Source organism: Onychostruthus taczanowskii, unplaced genomic scaffold (assembly GCF_017590055.1).
Source record: "Onychostruthus taczanowskii isolate IOZ18803 unplaced genomic scaffold, ASM1759005v1 scaffold167, whole genome shotgun sequence".
Taxonomy (NCBI): domain Eukaryota; kingdom Metazoa; phylum Chordata; class Aves; order Passeriformes; family Passeridae; genus Onychostruthus; species Onychostruthus taczanowskii.
In genome coordinates, this window is record NW_024498873.1 from 649,105 (window position 1) to 669,650 (window position 20,546).

The following is a 20,546-nucleotide window of genomic DNA, read 5'->3' on the forward strand; positions in this document are numbered from 1 at the left end:
CCAGTACTGTGAGCTTGGGTAGTACATTTATAGTTCTTTATGAACTCTGTAAGTAACTTAGGGTGTCAAGGATGAATAGACAGCCTTTTTTTTACTTTGCAGTCAGTCAAATGTCTGATGGTTGGTGCTCCAATCTGACACCCAGAACTTGCCTTGGAGTTTACATAAGTTAAATAGCTACAATTTTAATTGTTCACATGCTATTTACAACACTGTAGCATGCTAGTGACATGGGATGGCTGATATAAACGACTAAAATAAATACACATAAGTAATTCAGTACAACCAACAAGATGATAATGAAAACTGCGTGGTAAAAGAACCTAAGTTGTTTTTTTTTTTTTTTTTGAGCATGAGACTAAATGCCAAGATCACCCTTTATTGTAATCATAACAGTTTCAAAGAGTATTTGAGTCCTAAATTAAATTAAATCAGACACTCATGTTCTTGTTTAATTTATATAATGAAAACCTAAGCCCCAATCCCCATTCAGGTTTTTATCTTCAATATGTTATTCCGTAATTGTTTCACATTTGGAATAATGGATACAGAAGACAGATCAGCTTTTTCCCCCTTTCAGTTTTTATGACTAGAGAGGTTTGAGGATGCATCAGTCTGAAGACACTGCAGGGTGCTCAAACCGTTGGGTGAGCATGATTTTACAAGTTAGAGCAATTGGCTCTGGTTTTGGAAATGGTATCTGCATCCTAACTTATGAATCAAATGAAACACTTTGTTTATAGCTTCCTGTGGTTCTAGGCATGAGAAATATCCTTGGTGATCTTCTTTTAATAACAGTGTTGATGGTATGAATGCTTGCAGATTTGTTTATTCTGGTGGGTTGGCTCCTGTAGCAGTACTACTTGACACATTTGTGTATGTTGACCTGGAAACAAAAGCAAGGACACAGCTCCTAAGAGATGGGTGAAATACCTTTCTCCTGGTAGAAATGGGTTTTACCTTCTGGAGGTAAAATAATTCCTTCAAAATTTTTATTGCCGCTATTTTAATACACACACACACACACACAAATAAATCTCACAAAATCATGTATATTTAAAGCATAGGTCTAAAAATGTGGATCAAAACCTGTTTTGTTTTTTTTTTTTTTGTAGGAAAAGATTTTCTAATGAGTGTTTATAAATTGTGTTTTATTATAATATTTACAATAATTGTGTTTTATTTAATATTTGCAAGGCTTAGTTCATTAAAAAAACCCCAAAACAACACAAATCAGAGAAATATGCAGGTAGACTTTAAACATGCAGTTATTCATTTGAATAGCTGCTCCAAACTTTCCTTTTTGTTTCACTAACTGTAACATTTATCAGGCAACCAACAGTCTCCTCGAATCCCTACATTATGCTCAGTGTTTGAGCAATCCAGCTGGGCTTTCCCTTGTGCCTTCCCACTTCATCCCAAACTCTCCAGTTTGTTTCCATACAATGGCAGAGCTCCAGTAAGTGGAGTAGAATGTGCCCCACTCTTCTGCACAGTGTATCGTGACCAAGTCATTCCCTGAGGACCTAGATGTTGAGAAAGGTTAAGAGCCAGCTCTCCATGGGTTAGGCTGTATTTGCTGGGCTGACACATAACACTGAGCACAATCACCCCAGTTTTCTTTCAAAATATGCTCTTCAGAAGACAGTGACTAATATTGTACATGTGATCAGAATCAGGCACACTTTGTCAGGAGAGTTTGTCCTGACAGTTTGTCCTGCTCTAGCAGGAAAGTTTCTGGATCTGTGATCATTCTGTTTCTGTGGCTGGGGCAGTTCCGAACAGGTGTAACTGATCACACAAGGAAAGTTTACACCTAACAGGATTCAGCTAAGAATGAACTTTCAAGACTAAACAGGTGCATTTTTGCATTGCAAATTTGGACTTTATTGTCTGAATCCTTCCTATATTTTCTGCCCAAATCCCTTTTTTGGCCAATAGCAGGAATCTATGTGACGTATTTTAATACTGGAGAATAAAGCCCAAAAGTTGATCCTGAAAATGTGAAACATGTAGGTAATATTTTCTGTGCTGCTTTCATCACAAGAATAAAAGGATCAGGTAAGAAATTATTTTTTTTTACTAAAGATAGTGTACCAATTAAACCTTATCTGAGCTTGCAGGATGATTATAGACACACTGAGACCTTCAAGTTGGAACCACATTTAATCTTACACTTTCTTTAAAGTCACTTTTGTTATATTTGTTATGAAAGCAGACAAAAATGGCATCGGGAATCCACCCAAATTCTGTCAGGGATTCCCAAAGAAGGTCATGCTGAATTCCAGCTTTGCCCACTGCTCTTAATTGCATCTATCAGGCACATACCATATGGTCATGCAAACAAATACGTGCACAGGGTTTTTTTTTTTCCACAGCTAGTGACAAAACAGTTTGAGACCATATGCTGCACAACACATGTGATCTCTCCAATGGCTTATGTGAACTAGGGGAACCAGCTCAGAATGTGCAGTTCCATGTGTCTTTGCTGTACATGTTTTTCTACAACAGAGAGTGAGAATTTGTGCTGTGGTTTCTTCACTGTAGTGACTTTACTTGCAATGTGAAATATGAATAGCAGTTTTTGTGGTTAATGACAAAATAATTTGTGGGACTGAAGTTGACTTAAATTCTCAGTAGCTAACTTGGCCATGTCATTTAACCTTCAAGAAACAACCAGTTTCCCCTCCCAAGTCAGAAAAATTATTGACAACCAAAGTTTGTATCAAATGCTAATTTATTCCCAAATGCAAAAAGTAGATCTATATCCTAGTTATTCTGTGAGATCTTTGAGAGCCTAAGAGAAAAAACCAAAATATTATTTATTGGGATTATTATGCAAAATGTAGGTAAATTTATGCAGACATTTTTATTTCCTATTAAGGTTGGAAGACAAGTAACACATCTGTACAATCATAAATTTCAGAGGAACATACAGTTTGAACTTGTAATACTTTAAGCAGGTACTTGTTGCAGTTTTTAACTACGTAAACTTTGTTTTAAAAGTCATAGCACTGTCTCTGCTTTAGTTTCTTGGGGACACTTCACACTGATTTTATTTATCAATGTGCAACCAAATTTTTTTGTTGATGCAGAGCTAAGAGGTGATCTTAATAAAAGAAGGTGCAGAAGGAACTGATCTTGATGAATTGAGATACAAAAAAGGGGTGTTGGGGTGGATTAGTGAGGTCAGAATTTTGATGCAGGTCTCTGCTGTTAGTTATAAACTGGAAATTATAAAGAAAGAGGGAAGCAGACTTTCTAACACATCATAGTATACCTATAACTGGTAAGGTGCTGTAAATTACTGGGATGCATTAGTTTTTTTCACTACAGAAAGGAAATTAAAAGTTCTCTACTAGAGAAAGCATCTCCAGCACTGTGTTGACCTCAAGACACTTATCATCAGAAAGATTAAATCAGACTCCCAGAATCTGGAGGAATGAGGGGATATTCAGTGTGGCAGGAAAAAGGATTAAGGTGATCAGGGAGCACATAACTGATTGTTTCAAAGGAAATTAAAAGATTTAGGCTTTTTTAGTGTAACAACATAAAGGTTGAGGTGTGAATCTGTAATTTTATGTCATTGAGAGGGGAAGTGGGAAGGGTAGTAGTGGCACAAGAGAGAAGGAATATAAACTGATCTGAATATACATAGTCTGGAAGTCAGGAGCATGCTCCTAACTATCAAAGAAGCAAAGTCTGGAGCAGCCTTTAATCCAAGGAATGGAGTTTATAAAAAGGATCATCACTACTTTCCCTTAGGTTTCGTAAGTTCATAAAAGGGATTTTAAAATGTGTTGTTGTGATGGCAAGGGGCTGAATCAGTCAGTCCTACATTTCTGCCAAAGAGGGATCAGGACCTCCCTTTGTCATTCTTAGGTGCCAGAAGAATTTTCAAGATGGAACTGAAAACTTGAGAGGAAAGAAGCCGGGTGCAAAAGGAGGAAGAAAGAATATGTTGTAAAGTTTGCCTTTGTTTGCATTAAGAAGTAAATTTAATGGAAAATTAATTTCACTAAAATTATTGTGAATTTAGAGCTTGATTTGGAGAAGAACTTAAAGGGATTTGTATGTATTCAGCATTACTCAGCATCAGGTCTTTAGAAATGAAATCTAAAACAACAGAAGTGTATTTGCAGAGAAGACAACTAATTAAATATGCTGTTAAATTATACCTTTAAAAACGCAGCAATTAATTGGCTGAACTGTATCCTTGAAGCTATATGAGGCAGTTAAAAGAAGCCTGCTGGCAGTTCTGCATTATCTTGGAATACTGATTTCTTTGAACTGCAAACGCAAACCAGGACAACTCCTTCTTCCCTCCTTTCCCCCATCACTAAAACATCAGCTCGAAAAGCTTACTTAAATTATGCTCAGAACGTTCTTATTTCTGGTAGTAAATAACTTGAATACTTTGAAACTCTACTGTCAGCAGAATATTTTCTGCCTGCTGAAGATAGAAAGCAAACTTTACTTTTGACACCCCATCATGAGAGAGCCGATAGAGCACAAAGAAGATCCCAGCGGCACTGGTTCTTGCCTCTCGGAGTACGTGCGGCCGGGCTCACGCCCCTGGGCGCTCTGGGGGCAGCAGAAACTGCGATTCAATCAACTGTTTTTAACGCTGCAGGGGTGCAAAAACTCTTCAGTTGTGCAGTGAGGAGGAAGAAGGCAAAGGAGAGAAGCCGTAGCGGTTTTGGCCCGCTCCTTTTTGTTTTAATGGGGATTTTTGTGAGGAAGGTTGCAGGCTCCCGAGGCTTCTGGGAGCAGGACTCGCCTTTCAGAGGGGGCCCAACTCCTGCTGGCTCCTGGTGATCGTCGAGTGCGGAGGGAAAAGTGTGCGCGGACTCGGCCGGGGCCGGGGCTGGGGCCGGACGCTGCCCCCGGCAGAGGGTGCCGGAGCCATGGGACTGTCCTTGTCCCGTCCGCCCCCGGCGCCGCTCCCCTCCCCTGTGTCGAGTCCTGGGTGACGTTCGGATGCTGGGGAAGGAGGAGGCGGAGGAGGAGGCGGAGGAGGGGAAAGGAGCGCAGCTTCCTCCGCCCCCAGTCGGGCACGGTCCGTTAGCGGGAGCGCAGGGCCGGGGCGGCGGAGCCCGGGACGAGTTTACGGCAGCGCCACCGGACCCCTCTGCGCCCGCAGGCGCTGCTCCCTGCGGCTCCCTGCGGGATCTGTGCCGCGGCGGCCGGGCGGGCAGCATGGACCCCGCGGCGGCGGCGGGACTGCGGGGGGCGGCGGGCCGCCTCCTGCTCCTGGTGACGGCCGCCTCGCTCCTTCGCCTCCGCGCCGCAGGTAAGGAGAGGGACCCCTGGCTGGAGGGGAGGATGCTTCTGCTCTTCGAGTAGGGGTGTATGGGGAGAGGGGAGGCAGGGAAAGCTGCTCCTGTTCCTAGAAGAATTGCGCGTATCCATTTGGGACAGGCGGACCCGCCAGCATCCCCAGGTGGTGATTCATGTTGGCTACTTTTCCTTCCTTTCTTACCTTTTTCCCTTTCTTTCCTCCCCCCCCCCCCCCCCCCCCGCTTTCTTTTATTTTATTATCTTTCTTCCTTTCTCGCTTTCTTTCCGCCATCCTTTTTTTTTTAATTTCTTTTTTCTTTTTTCTTTTTTCTTTTTTTTCCCTCGGTTCTTCTTGGCACAATGGAAACCTGATGTTGTATTCTTTACGAGGGGGCGGGGGTTGGCAGGAGGCGAGGGCAGCTACAATTTTTACCCCGAGCGCATCCCCGCGCCCCTGCCCCGCTCGGGCGGCAGGCTCTTGGTGCCTCTTTTCGGCCGGCTCAGCGCTCCGAGGCTGGTTGGTAGCCACTGAGGGGGGGCAGGGTGGAGGGAGAAAGAAGGAGAAAACAAAGGAAAAGTTCGGGGTTTTGTTACTGCCGAGGGTGGATAGCTGTGAGCGGAGCTTCCTCCTTCGCTCTGCCCGCCCTCCAGCCCTCTCCTCGGAATGGTTATAATAATGCATTATTATTTGGGACGTTGAGTGTTGCCAGAATCTCAGCGGGAACCAGGAGGGGATTAAAGTTGAGTGGGCGAGGAGGCAGCCGCCGTGCTTCCAGCTCATGGAGGCTCGGCCGGGTTTCTTACCGTGTGTTTTTGGGCTTTAGAGGGTCCTGTTTTCTCTGTGTACCTGGCCGACCCTCAAGGGCTGAGGAGGTCATACTCTGGGCTCAGGAAACACTCGGACGCGCGGTTCAGTGAGCTCCGCGGTTGTTCTTGGGGCTGAATAAACTGTCCCTGTTAGCATCTGACCTTGCGCCGTGGCAGCAGCGGTGCGGCTGTTGACTAGATGCCAGTTTGTCCGGCATCTCCGAGAGTAGCGCCGTGATTTAGAGGCCTTAAGGGAACGTGTGGGGTTGGAGAGCCACGATGGTGTAAGACAGTTCCTGTAAAAGAAGCTGCATAAACTTTTTTTTTTTTTTTTTTTTTTTTTAATTTTTTCCCTCCTCCACTCGCGCCTAAGTTGTGCGGGGCTTTCAGAGCAGGAAAGGGGAGGCTTAACGTTTTCGTTTTCTCTGGGATGTGAAATGCACCGTCGAGGTAGGAGCTGCCGGATCCAGCTCTTTGATCTTTCATGAAGCCATTCTCTGGAAAATTGCCCTCTCCCCCTCTGCAGCAGATAAACTTTACTCTCAAAGTCCTTCCCGGGAGTCTTTGCCCAGGCACTGAGGAAGCAGATGACAAGGCTGCACCATTTCCATGCCAGGTTTGTAACCCTTCCCGTTCTGTCCTCACCGGGCAGCGCGGGAGCTCCCCGGGTTAGCAGTGCCTTCCTCCCCCGCCTTTCCTGGCTTTAACTTAATTGCACCGACGTGCTGGAGGAGACCGATGATGTCTTTAAGGAAAAACAGTGATACTGCAGATTAGAGGGGACTTGTTAATCAATTGCACGTTTGAAAGAGCTTTTCTTCCCTTTGTTGCTTTCGCTAATCCATTTAGCTCTCCTCGGGAGGTGACAGATGCCTATATTTCCTGTTATTCGGCTCCGGGGACCGAGGTCTTGCCATTTGTTGCCTTGCCATGAAGGGAGAGGGTCAGCAGAAAGCTAGAGGTCTGGGAGCTTTCCGGGGCGAGAGCAGGAGGCGGGCATGTTACAGCTCGCGGATTTGGGATCAGTTCCCGTCGCCTTTATTTTTCCTAGAGCCTTTATTGCTCCCTTTGAAGAGGTTGCCCGGCTGCTCTGCCCCTCCTGCGGGGTCTCGGGCACCGGGGATCCCCCGGGGCCGCAGGGAGGATATCGGTCGTGCTCCGAAGATGCCGGATTGTCTGTCCCCGTCTCTGCTTTATCCCCTTTACCCGGAGCAGCTCGCTCTGTTTTCCGAATGCAGCGGCAGGGAGGTGTGCACAAGTATCCCATGAGCTTCTCTCCTTCCTTTCTTCCTTCCTTTCTTCCTACGTTCTCTTGCCCCCCACTGCTCCAGAGCACCGATACTGCTGCCTCTTCCACGGCCAAACTCTCTCTGCCTTCCCAGAGCCTCCCCACGACCTCCCGGAGGATGTAGGGGTGAGGGCTCCCGGGAGCCTGGCCGGGCGCGAAGCGCCTGGCGCTGGGAAAACGCGCCGGGAAGGCGCTGGGAGTGTGGCAGCGTACCTCCGTCTTCTACTGTGGGCAGTGTACTGCCCCGTCCAGTGTACTGCCATGCTTTCAGGAGACATGTCAGGTTTCAACCTCCTCGAAGGCAGTATAAAATCATAAATTACCATTAAAAGTGTATTTGGGCTTTATCTTTTTTCTTTTTTTTTTTTTTTTTTTTTTTTTTTTTTTTTTTTTTTTAGCGGTACCTCATAATCAGGGTTGTGATAATCGTCTCAACCACCTGTAGAAAGTGTGGATTCACTCCACTCGATAGGCATGAAGTTTGAGACTCCGTTTTCTTCTCTGAATAAGCAGCACAGTGGTTGAGAGCCCATAATCACAGCAATAAATTCTTGTGTACTTCCATTGTTGAAGGGTATTCTTCTGTTTAATTAGATTTGCTTAATGGTAAACAGGGTATTTGTTAATCTACATTTCATTTAAGGGTTTATTTTTGAAAATGTTATTTCAGTCTTTTCAGTGCTCATTTTTAGAATATGGCCAGGTGAGAGGCAGCGTTGAAAATGGTGATGCACAATGGACCCGGCTTACAGACTTTTGCCCCCTTGCCATTAAATAGGAAAGGACATTTAATCGACTGGAAGTTAATGCTCATGTGACTTGAAAAATATGCAGAGTGCAAAAAACAGCCAAAACACCAAAACTCTGTCAACAGAATGTCTAGGACTGAAAACATAATGGTAACTCATGCCTATGATTTTGAAAGCCCTGAAGTTTGTAAACTTCGCCTAATTTCATAAAGGAAAAAACCCCTCTAATTTCCAACATTTTTACAATGTTTATGGAGAAATTAATACAAGTATGGATTACTTCTGAACGCCTTTAAATGCTGAACTACAAGAAGCTGTAAAATACTTAAATCTTGAAAGTTGCATAAGATTTAGCTATAGCTCCATCCTGACTTTAGTGCAAGAGATTCAGCTCTTGAAACTGTACACAAGTCATCTGATAAAAGTCAGTACATCTTTGAGTACAACATGAACATCATAGCTTTGAAAGGTATAGGTTTTAATAGATTATATTGACCACATTAACTATTTTTAGGTCAAATCTAAATCAAACCTTTTAAGCATTAATTAAGTTGTTAGTTTAGTGATGAAGTTTGTCTTTGGGTCAAGAGTTGGCACTGAATTTTTTTTCCCCCTTGAGTGTCTCGATTAAATTAAGCATTTGTAGTGAAATTACAGTTTTTCCCTTAATCTCTTTGTTGCTGTAAACAGCACATAAATGAAAGATGCTGGATAAAAAGGACAGATGAGAGACAAGTCAAATTAATCCTATTTACTGAGTTTTCAGTTGTTTGCAGAAAAGCTGATCTTGTTTCTAAACTCACCACTTTGTTTAAGGTGTGAATAGCTTTCAGGCATTGGCATGGAAATATATTTGACCGCTAATTAGGAAACTGACAGTCTTAGTCCAACCAGTGAGAAGGAAGAGTAAAAGGAAATAATAGTAAGAAATACTGGGTTTTGTTTGATAGCTGCAAGAATCTTCTGTAGGGAAGACTTGTGGAGCTCTTTTCATAGCTTATTCTCAAAGTCTTAAATTCACATTTTAGATTCAATAAAAATATATTTTAGAAGCAGTTGGCATCTCAAGCTTTTAATCATACTTCTGATTGAGAGAATTTATTTTAAAGGTCTCTTTGTAGTTATTCTTTAACATTGCAGATTAAGAAAAAATATTAAGCAAACTTTTTTTCATTTTTTCAAAAATAATAGTTCTTTCTATAGATGTTCTCTGTTGCCTTGTGTGGCTGCTCAGAAGGAAGAAATGCTACTTACAGTATTCCATCTAATTTATAGCATCTGTCACTATGTTCTCTGTGCAAAGAATGGTTTGCTATTTAAGTTTGTTTATTCATTGTGAGGCTGTTGCTTTATAAAGGAAGTTGTCATTATGCTCAGCATGTCTGGAAAGCATGCAAGCACTCAAGTCTTCTAATCCAGTGACTACAAAGTAGTTAACGCTTCAAAGAAAAGGAACGACAGGATTTTGTTGCACTGAAAGAAGATGCATTGTTTGTTAATCCTACTTTTAGTTGTTACTCTACTGAAGACTGCTACAGCCTTGCTAGTAATCATTTGAGACAAACATGGATTTTACTTGAATTACTGTCTTTTCTCTTGGTTTTGTCTAAATGTAAGTAGTGACATGTCCCTTACCAGCTTTTTGCATTTACTTTTTCTGGGCCTCTGCCATACACCGATATTCACTTGCAGCATCCCGCTAGATAGTTTTGCTGATGTTTTCCACAGACTTGACTCACAAACAAGTTTTTTCTCATGACATCTGTTTATCTTCCTTGCCCAGCTTGGGAAAGGACTTCCTCTTCCAAGTGATGCCAGCTGGTGATAATTTTTTAAAAACTAAAAATGTCTGTACATGACTTTCCAGGCCATAAAGTATGCTTTTCAAAAAGTCAAAAGGTAATCTCTTAGCCATAAATTGTGACTTTGTCTTTTAGATGGTAATGGGCAAAAGCTTTCATTTAAGAACACTAACAAATTACTACATTGTTGTATCACTGAGGACAAAAATCACAATAGAAATACATTTCACTAAGTAGTGCACAGTTACTGTGAAGGGCATAAGCAAATGAATTCCACCAATGCTGAAGACCCTGTGGGAGTATCCTACAGACAGTTCTATCCTTCTGAGCCGGTGTCAAATCAGTCTGTCTATATCTCCTTGAGCCACTGGGCACATGCATCAGTAGTAGTGTGTGCTGCTTCATGAAGCACAGGGAACATACTCTTCTGTGCTGATGGAATTAGCTCCCATCTGTATTGGAGCTTTCCAGTTTTGTTGTAATGTGCGCCTGTGTTTGATGGTGAAGAAGGGTGATACAGCAGCTGAGGGAGAGGAAGGGTATCACAGTATTAGGTTCTGTAGAAAGTATTTAAAGAATGAGTTTGTCTGTTCCTCTGGGTCTAGAGCAGAGTTCACTGACATCTCCTAAAGAGAAGGCTGTGTGGTTGGTGAGGGCGTAGTTTCACAGACACCTGAAGCTCTTGGTTTGATTAGGTAAATCAGCAAGCTGGCTCCATTGGAATGTAGCCAGAGAGAAGTGGAAGAATACATGGACAGAGAATTATCACAAGAGATAAGGCATTTTTTCCTTCCACTGTAATGATTTTCGTTGAAGCAAGAGAAGGGTGTTTTGTCTGGGTACAGCTTGCAGAAACAGCAAAGTGAAATTATTGGGGAACTGTTGGGGTCACAGTTTGCCAGAGTTTGGTTTTAAAGTGTGAGTTGCTGAATCAGGAAATTAGATTGGATCCCAAATTTGCCATTTTGTCCCTGAGCAATCCATCAATATCACATGGGAAGCACATCTCAAGTATCTTTTGGATTTGCAATTTTATTCAGGTGTTATTTTAAGACAACAACAAGTAGAATCAGTATTCTTTCTTGACCAAAAAGCACCATGTTTGTGTTGTCATACCTATGAAACCTTTACTGAACTTAGATTTCTGTCCTGTACTTCCTTTGTTAGATTTTCTTTTACATGAATGGCATAAGCATTTGATTCTGTAACTTCAGATTACTTGTCTTTATCCTTTGCCACTTGTCTTCATCAGAACTGCTCTAGGGTGTTCATTTAACAGTTCATCTGGTAAGTATGTTTTCAAGGTGAAGTAGTTTCTAGAAATTATTTTCCTTGATTTTCACAGTTTAACACCTTAACATTATTTTTCCCCCTGTGGTATTGTCTGTGTAAGAAGAATGACTTGTCTGGTTATATAAAGAAGAGGTAAATTTTCTAAGAGTTCTAAAATTCTGATGCCTTGCTTTTCAAAACATTCTACACAACTGTCTAATTGAATCATGCATGAAACTAACAGTGGGTTGTTCTTTACCAGAGCAGTAACACAGTCACATATTCAGTTGTTGTGTAGATAGAAAACAGAAAATGTACCACAAAAGACAGGAGAAATTTTATTAATGTGTCTTTAAGTATAAAAATTATGGTTTGAAAATAATAAACTTGATTTCTACTACTCAGAAACACTCTCCTAAGTCAAATGAATAAAGAAAAACCAAAAAAATCTTGTATATGTGTCTAAAAAAGGAATTCCGGAGCTCTACCAAAGGCAGGTGAGTGAGAGTGGCAGGCTGCTGCACAAATGGAGGAGATTGGTTTCTTCCATGTCTACAGAAGAATAGATGGATGTGATATCTCTAACTTGGTTGTATAGGAGACAAAAAAGATTTTTTTTTTGAAGAAAGTTCAGAGGCAGAGATAGGCAGCATAGGGGGAAACCCTAGGAGCAGGTTTACTCAAAGTATGCGCACCTCAGGTGTTGAAGCCGTGTTTCACAGGAAGATCTCGACACAGCACATTGAGAGATGGGAGGTCTGAGATGCAGCAACGCCTCCTCAGATTGGATGAAGATGCTGTGGGACCTTGCTTGTTTGTTCTTCTCTTTGGAAGCAGAACAAACAAAGGTGTGATTGTATACAAATAAGATGTCTCTGGAAGAAAAAAGCCAAGAAGGACTGTTCTAGAAACATTATTCAGTTTGAATCTGTATGAGAAATTATTTATATGAGTATATCAAAAGTATTGTTGAATAGAGCAAGGTCCGAAAATGAGAAGATGGAAAAAAATATGGTGTTGGCAGTCTTGGACTACAGCAGCTGAGTAACTTTAAAGTAAGTTCTGTTAAGCTCTTGTATGAACCAATAATAAATAAAGCTGCTTGAAAGCTTAAGATGCCCTAAGAATGTATAAAATTTTCGGTTTCATTCATCATCTGAAATTTTAGGAAGAGGTTACAGGATGTAAAGAGAGTGCTGAGATTTTTTATGCTTAAAATGAGAGAGCACATATTCTGGATGATAAGTTAACAAATTTTGCTGTGCTTGTTTCTAGTTTTGAAGAGTGACACAGCAGAACTGTTTTATAGAAAAAGCCCAATAATAAGACTAGAGCTACTAATGTTGCAGCAGTGTCTCCCTATATAATAAAATGTATCCTTTCTTAAAAATCCAAAAGTATAAATAGGCAAGTGAAGGCTGCGGACAGAGAACCTAAATATAATATCATATGTACCCTTTTATTTCAGGCAAGAACAATTCTGTTCTGGTTCTAAGTATGTGTTGGTTTCCAGATTTTGCTGACAAACTAAAGGAGCATTTTTAAAATAAAATATCATTTTGACATGTATATTTGTCAAATCTTTGTCAAGTAATACAAAACCATGGAAACTGCATATCAGAGAGCTGACTGGATAAAAATTAACCCTGCAGGATCCAACCCAGTTCTGGCCAGGCTCCCTGAATTGGCTTTCCTCCAGTCCTGGGCTTCCCGTATCCGCCAGCACTGGTGTGGAGAGGAGACAATAGATGGCTGGGAGGGCGAGCACATGGCAGCCCTGGCAGAGCAGCTTAAATTGCCATGGAACTTTTCTCTTGGAGACAGAAAATTGGATAGGCAAAAGTACCAACGTTGTTGTGTGAGCTAGAAATTTTAGGGACAATTCCACAGTATTATTGTAATTGATGGCTGTCTAAGTTACGGATTGTGCAGAGTGAAGCTGAACCTGTGCAGCTTAAATAAGAAAATTCTCACCCGTCTTATAATTGTAGTCTGCAAACAGGTGTGTGATTACTTGTCAGATTCTCACCACAAACTGCCTCAGCCATTTGTCTTTGTGTTAGAACTCTTGAACCTTCGGAATTGTTGCTTAAGCTGCATTTTAGGGAGTCCACTGAGTTTTTCACTGCATTACAGGTAAGAATAGATGAGCTTTGAAATTAAAGGTCTAAATAAAACAACAGAGTTTCTTCAGTACAATAGAGAAGGAAATGGACAGAATCTAAGTTTTGTGAAAATTTGAAAGACCTATTAAATCTTCTTGAATATTCTGTAAGTTGAAAATACCAAGAATCCTGTTGCATCTATCTGTAATTACGTCTTTAAATCTTACAACTTCCTGTGCAGAAATACAGATCTTGCTTTTTTTTGAGTAGATGTGAAGCATTTCTTTCAGCAAGTTGAAAGAAAAAAGGGGAGGAGTCTATGGCAGAAAAACCAGAGAATTCCATTCATATAAGAATTTTCTTTACTGGAGAGCAGGAAATTAAAATAATTTATGATACTCTAGGAACTCGGTAGTTGAAGGATGAGCTTAAACATAAAAAAATGTTTTAAAAATTGTAGTTACAGTGGTGGTTAATGATGACTCCTTCCATGGTAGACCAGAATACCTTACAAAGGGAAAAGTGGTTGTATGTAGATAAAATTGCAAGCTTGAATAGGCTCTGAACCAAACCTACATGAGAAAAACATATCTGCTGTTGTTTAAATTTTAAAAATAACTGTGCTTCATAGCTCTGCCTGGAAACAATTTGATACAACAAATTGCTGTTTTTCAAAAGTATTTCCAGCCAGACCAGAAGCAGTACTTAATAAATACCTTGAAAGGGTGAGTCTGTTCTTTGGTCTTGGTTTTGCAAACTCAGTGAATTTGGATGTTTATATCTGAAATTACAGATAGTAATCCAACCCATTTTTCTAAAGCTGCGCTCACATTTATCTTTTTCTCTCTGGGTCGGTGTAGAAATATGATTCAGAAATCTGTTCTCTAACAGAGGTAGTAGAGAAACTGTTACAAAGTTCATGATACTGGGTTTTCAAAGCAACAGAAAAAACCCAACCATGGTTCCTTCAAATGTTATGTGTAGAGAGCTTTTAGATAATGTTGCTCTTGAGAAAAATACACTTATTTTTGCTAGTGTTTTATTTAAGAACATATCACATGTAGAAAGTATTTTGAAGAGGATCATGCTAGTCAAACACAAGAGCATGCAGAGTTAGGAAAGACAGGTTTCAGAAGTTACACTGGTCTGTAACCCAAAAGCCAAATTTAAAGTCAGGAGCAACTTTGATTCTGGAATTTGAGGATGATGTGTTTACACAGGAAAGAACTGCAAAAACAAAGGTGTTGATTTATAGCATATTTTCAGAATTACAAAACTCAGAAAATGTTATCTCAGATTTACTGAACACTTACTATGTCCACAGAGCCAATTATTAGAAAGTCTTAGTTCAATGGAAATGGAAGAGTAAACTAGATTCAGTTTTCTTCCTGCAGACAGGGCCTTACTGATCAGTGGACTACTTGTAATGTTGTCTTTACTGGTACTAAATCATATTGGTGTGGGATTTATCATTTCTAGAAGTAGAGAAAAATCAAACCTCAGTGCTGTGGCATTAGTCTCTGTAGAAATTTTTCTAGTGCCTTTACCACTGTTATATTTTCTAGGAAGATCAAGGTCTTCTGTAACCATAATATGACTGGGGGAAAAAGGATCTGGAAGGACTTTGAGAGGTTGGATTATTTATTCTTCAAGACAGAATCAACTTCAGCAGGCACAGCCTATTCTGCAGAGGTGACAACAGCAGAGATTCAGTGACTTCCACAGGCTTAGTGATTACTTACTCTTGTTTGCAATCCAAGTGCATTACTTCCTGTTACAATTTATTCCTCTACCTCTTGTAATTGATTTTATTTTTGTGGTTTCTGAAATAGTTCCTCAAACTTTTACAGAAATTCTTCCTAAAAATGATCTTGTCTCCTTGTAGATATCTCTGTGAACATCCTCTTCACCACTACTGTTTTCTCAGCCTTTCCTCTTACATCATATTTTCTGAATCTTATGGTTGTGCTCATTCTTCTCTACTGGACCTGCTCCAAATCTTTCTTGAAGCATGCTAACCAAAACTTGTATATTCTAGCTCATGCCGTACCAGGACCAGCTGAAGGAAGATAATTGTTTCCTATATTTACTGTATGACATTTTATTTCCCAGATTGAAGCCTGACCGTTTTGTGGCAGGGTGGCCTTGCTCAAACTCTGATCTACTCCAGATCTTCCACGCAGAATTGTTGCCAAGTCCCTGTTTGGTACCAGTGAAATGGTTTAAGCATGAAACTTTCTGCTTGTCTTCACTCTATTGCCTGTCTTTACTCTCACCCTCTCCATACCATTTTTTTTCTGGTGTTTGATTCTATTTACTAAGACCAGAATGTTGGCAGCACATAACAGCTTGGTGTTGTTGCCTGTGGAGTTCAGTAAAGCAGATATCTATAGCACTGAAACTGGCAAAGCTCCATTGTTTCAGTTAACCACTGAGACGTAACTCCAGTGGTTTTCTAAGGAGCTCTGTATATTAACCCCTATATAAAATTTCATGTTTCACCTATGAGAATGTCATAGGGAACAGCTCCTTCCCCACTAGCACCTTCAGGCTATCATTCCATAGAGGATAATAGATGTCATATTATGGTCCTCAGGAGTAAACTTCCAGCAGCAGAAACTCTTGTAACGTGTAAGTCTCTGCTTCTGTGGTTTCTTCTTAAATAACTTCCTTTCTGTAACTTTCATTTCTATAACTCTGGTAAGGTGCATTTTCATGTTATACCATATTCATCAATTTGAAAGGCAGAGTGTTTATACCTGCCTATTTTCAGGAACTGATTTTTTTTTTCAGAGTTCAGATAAAACCCATAGAAAATTTTGCAGATGATAGTTTTCTCTCTCTCACTCTTAATATCATGCCTGCATCAATTTAATGGATTACCCTTTAATCTCGCAGTGGGTCATGTATTCCTACTTCTTTACTCTTCAAAGTCCTGTGCTGAGTGAGTAGTTGCATGCTGCAAGACCAAGGCAATTAAGTAAAAATAGTCTAGCTTTGGAAGCATATGATATAAATTAATTTTTAAGCATTAATACTTACATGAAATAAGTTTTGGGTTTAAAATTCTGGAACTGATTTAAGAATAAATAGGTGTAGTTGTCATTGTCTCTACAGAGTTCTCCTCATTTCTTCCTCATCTTCCAGTCCTCTTCCTTCATCTTATTTTTCTGTTCTTTGATTTAATCTTTTTGTCTATAGCATGTTTCCTTCTGACATTTGGGAGTTTTGTTGTTTGAATGTTTTCTTTCTGACTAATTCTCTGCCCATTAAATAGCACTTTAGATCTTAGGAATTCATATAGTTGCCTGCTAAGTACTTCAGTGATCCACAGTGGCTGTTCCTAGCTGTCTGGGAAAAAAAGTCCCTGGACAGCAGGTAGGAAAAATGCCTCCAAAGAGATGATTTTCTGCTACTGAACGATTAGCATGCTCCTTTGGAATTCTTGTTGCTTGAGAAGCTGCTGGCATCAGCACCTGTACTTATTTTAACATGAAATAGAAGACTAAAGTTAGGAAAGAGTGGTATGGGAACAGGTGGTGTGGATGGACATGTCTGAGCAGAGCGTCTGGACTGTGATCCAGTTTATGAGGAAAATACATGTCTGTAGGGTGTAGAAATGGAGTTAGGGCTGTAAGAATGTGTGACAGCAAATTTAGGGGAGTTTAATGTGCTCCTGAGTGTGGAGTGGCAGGGAATTGGAAACTTCAGCTGTTGCACCACCACCATGGCTGCAGTGCTGTCTTTGGGAAAGTCCTACCTTACACTGTGGTCACTTTTTTCTTCAGGACATAGAGTGTAACAATGCTGTCTTTCACCCTGCTTGTATAGCAAGCTTTGCTTAGGTAAAAGAAGGGAAGTGAAATTGGGCCTGCAGTGATGGCGAGGTTGTATTTCAAATACCATTTTGAATTTGAAACACTCAAAAGTGAATAGGGGTGTGAAGGAAGTTTTTATCATCTACAGATTCTGACCCTTTGGGAGCCTTAATAGTGTAGAAGAAACTATGGACTCTGCTTATTTAGGAATAAAAACATGCTTTGTTTTTCTGCGTGTCAAAACCATAGTTTTGAAATAGTGAAAATAATTACATCCTTTATGGTTGTACATGTCTATTGTATAAAACTGTTTGTGGTTTTTTTTCACCCCGCCTTTGCTGATTTTCGTAGTGTGGGTGTTCATTTCCCCTCACCCCTTTTTTTTTTTTTTTCTCCCCCCTTCCTTTTTTTTTCCCCCCACTTTCCTTTCTTTTCCCTTTTCTTTAGTTTCCCTTCCTTTCCTTTCTTCCCCACCTTTCCTTTTCCCCACCCCTTTCCTTTCTATTCCCCCTTTCCTTTTCTTTTCCCCATTTCGTTTCTTTTCCCTCTTTGTTTCTTTTTCCAATTTCCTTTCTTTTTTCCATTTTCTTTCTTTCTTTCTTTCTTTCTTTCTTTCTTTCTTTCTTTCTTTCTTTCTTTCTTTCTTTCTTTCTTTCTTTCTTTCTTTCTTTTCTTTTCTTTTCTTTTCTTTCTTTCTTCTTTCTTTTTCCTTCTTTTCTCCCTTTGAACTGATGAAACCACTGTCTTTGGTAATTCTGAGTCAGTTGGGTCAGTCCTGGGCTTTTCTGTGCAGAGACTGCCAAGACTTTAGAAAATATGTGGTGGTTTAGGGATTTAGTTATATGTCCAAAAGGGACAAGATTTGAGACCTCCAAATGTCTTTAATTTAAAACCATAATTTGGAAAGGATCTTTCCTGAGTCCCAAGAGAAAAAAGCCAATACTTTCATTTATACAATTAGTCATCATTCTCTTCACCATTAGGGTTGTCCTCCCTCCTGAAAAGGCTACAGTTTGTTTTGCAGCCTTAACAAAAATGAGTTCTGTTGATTTAATGTTCTATTTCATGATGAAGTGTCTTATCTAGGTCATAGTTTAGCTGTTAACAAGATATTTATGAAGTGGTAAGAATGCTCTGCTCTGCGGTGAATTTAGTCTCCAGAGTGGGGCAAAATGCTATTTAACTAGCAAATAAAGCAGTTCAACTTCAAATTATGTCAAAGTTGACTGCAACAATTTTAATCTTTTAGTAACCCCCTAAATATGTAGAATGTCTGGAACTGCTCAAAATTTCAGTAATTTGACCCCTGCTATAGAAAAAGCATTTCATATAAATTAATATTGTAAGTAGTACCCAAGGAAAGGATTTTTTTTTTTTATTTAGAAACCAAGTTAATACTTTTATAGTATGTGCAGACTGTAAAACACAGCTAAAGACTAAAAACATATTCCTGAGCTCACTTTTTTGGTACCCAAGACTTGTTTTACTGGCTTATCAATTACTGGGCTAAATCCTTTTAAGTATTTGAAGCTGGTATTTGTGATATTTGCTTGGGATTGTTTTGTCTGCCATGTAACAATGTTGTCAGCAGATATTTCCCTAATTTCTGCATAGTTTTTATTGGTGTTTGACATGATTACAGCCATAGTGGTGAAGGCACAGGCAGTAGAAATATTTGTGTTATATGTGTTTCCCAGACGTGCAGTGTAAATACAATCTTTTTAAAAGGAATTCTGCATGAACCACTGATTCACATTAAAAAGTTTTGAAAGCAACACTGTTTGTTATTTAATTTGTTTATTGAAGTAGCAGAGGTTTCTTTCTGTCTCTCAAGTTTACTAAAAAAAATTATATGTGAGCCCTTCTTTCTTCAGCTGTGTATCAGCAGACCTTATGTCAGGCATGAATTTTGATGCATTGAATTTTGCAATAAATATAGACTAGCACTTATGTGATAAGTGAATAATTAGTGACTTACATCACTAATTCATTTGCCATCTTTCATTAGCTCTAGAGTGCCCCCCCAACTCTGTGGAAATAGTTCCGATTGTATTCTCAGAAACTTAATTTTCCTTGTATTTAATTTACATGAACAGCCATTTTTATGGAGTCCCTATTTCTGGATTCATCTACACAGGCAGACCTTTGTAGAGTGCAACATGGAATAGAATACTTGCTTTAATCTCCTTTCTTTACGTTTTCATTTGTATAATTACACATATGAATGAAAATAAGTCTTCATGAAGATTTGACTTCCTGACTAATGTGTGTTTTTGCATTAAGATGGTTTATAGTTCACTGTAAATTTTTGTTGAACTGGACAGCAGTGAGTGAACCTGAACCATCTAAAGACAAACTATGACTCCCTGAGACTGCTCAGTTAAGGAAGAATGTGAACCATGACTTTTTCATACCTAAGATCCCACAAAACTGTTTGTGCAAAAATCTATAGACTCTTCTGCCATTTCTCCCCCAAGCAGCTGTCTGCTGGGATGAAAGATCTTTAAAATATGTGGTTTCATGAGCATATTTTCCATTTTATTTTACTTCTAAAACAGTTATCTTCCAGGAGGATGAAGACATTCATTTGTCTCTCATGTAGTGGCATTATAAATTGCATAAGGAGAGGTGCTGTTCTGGAAGCAGTCTCTAACTTTTCTATAAGATAGACAATTAAACTTTATTAATTAAGATAGCATTTATACCTCTTTGAGAAAGGTAATAGTGAGTTTTTAACTCTGTAAGAAACCATATTCTCTTGTGAACATGAAGTGTTTTCTTTTTCTTTTACCTGAATAAAAGATTTTGAAAAATAAAAGGTCAGACCTAAATGATCATAGTATATCTTTAAAAACTTTGATCTGAAAAAACATTTCACATGTCAGATACACATTTTTGTATTACTTTTGTACCCATTAGTGTTCAGCATCTAAAACAAAACAGGCAGTCTCATTTCACTGACACAGTCATAGCTGTTGGTGGTATCTTGTTTTGTAGAGTCAGTAACACCTTCTGAAACTCCTGTTGCCAAGGCAAACCAAAGAACGAAGGCTATTTAATTTTAAAATTATACAAGAAACTGAGATAGTCTTGTTTATGAGAAAAATGGGGCAGAAGGGTGAAGTGTGCTGAGAGCAGAGAAGTTTTAGTGTAAACACGAGTTTCTCTACAGTGTGTCCATGCACATGAACCAAGTCTGTGAAGAGAAAATGAAATATCAAAATGCTAAAATTAAAGTTTTATGTCAGACTACTTGATTTGGATTCAGTAGTCAAGTAACTAGCTTGCTTACATTTTTATCCAAGGAAATGTAAAATTTAAGCTCTTACTGAATTTACATATCCTGGAATACACATGCCCTACTGCATTTAAGTAACTTTGCCTAATTTCTATCATTCATCAAAATTATTACTCACTAAAAGGAG

The 20,546-nt window shown here is 39.6% G+C and overlaps 1 protein-coding gene across 1 annotated transcript in view; it reads left to right on the forward strand.

Annotated features, from left to right (window-relative positions):
- The first annotated feature begins 4,840 nt into the window (after positions 1–4,840).
- The window catches only part of ROR2 (receptor tyrosine kinase like orphan receptor 2), a 149,763-nt gene continuing 134,057 nt past the window's right edge, over positions 4,841–20,546 (forward strand). Inside the window, exon 1 of the mRNA XM_041399637.1 lies at positions 4,841–5,293. Coding sequence (XP_041255571.1) covers positions 4,981–5,293 — 313 coding nt within the window. The 5' untranslated portion in view covers positions 4,841–4,980. The remainder of the gene's footprint in view (positions 5,294–20,546) is intronic.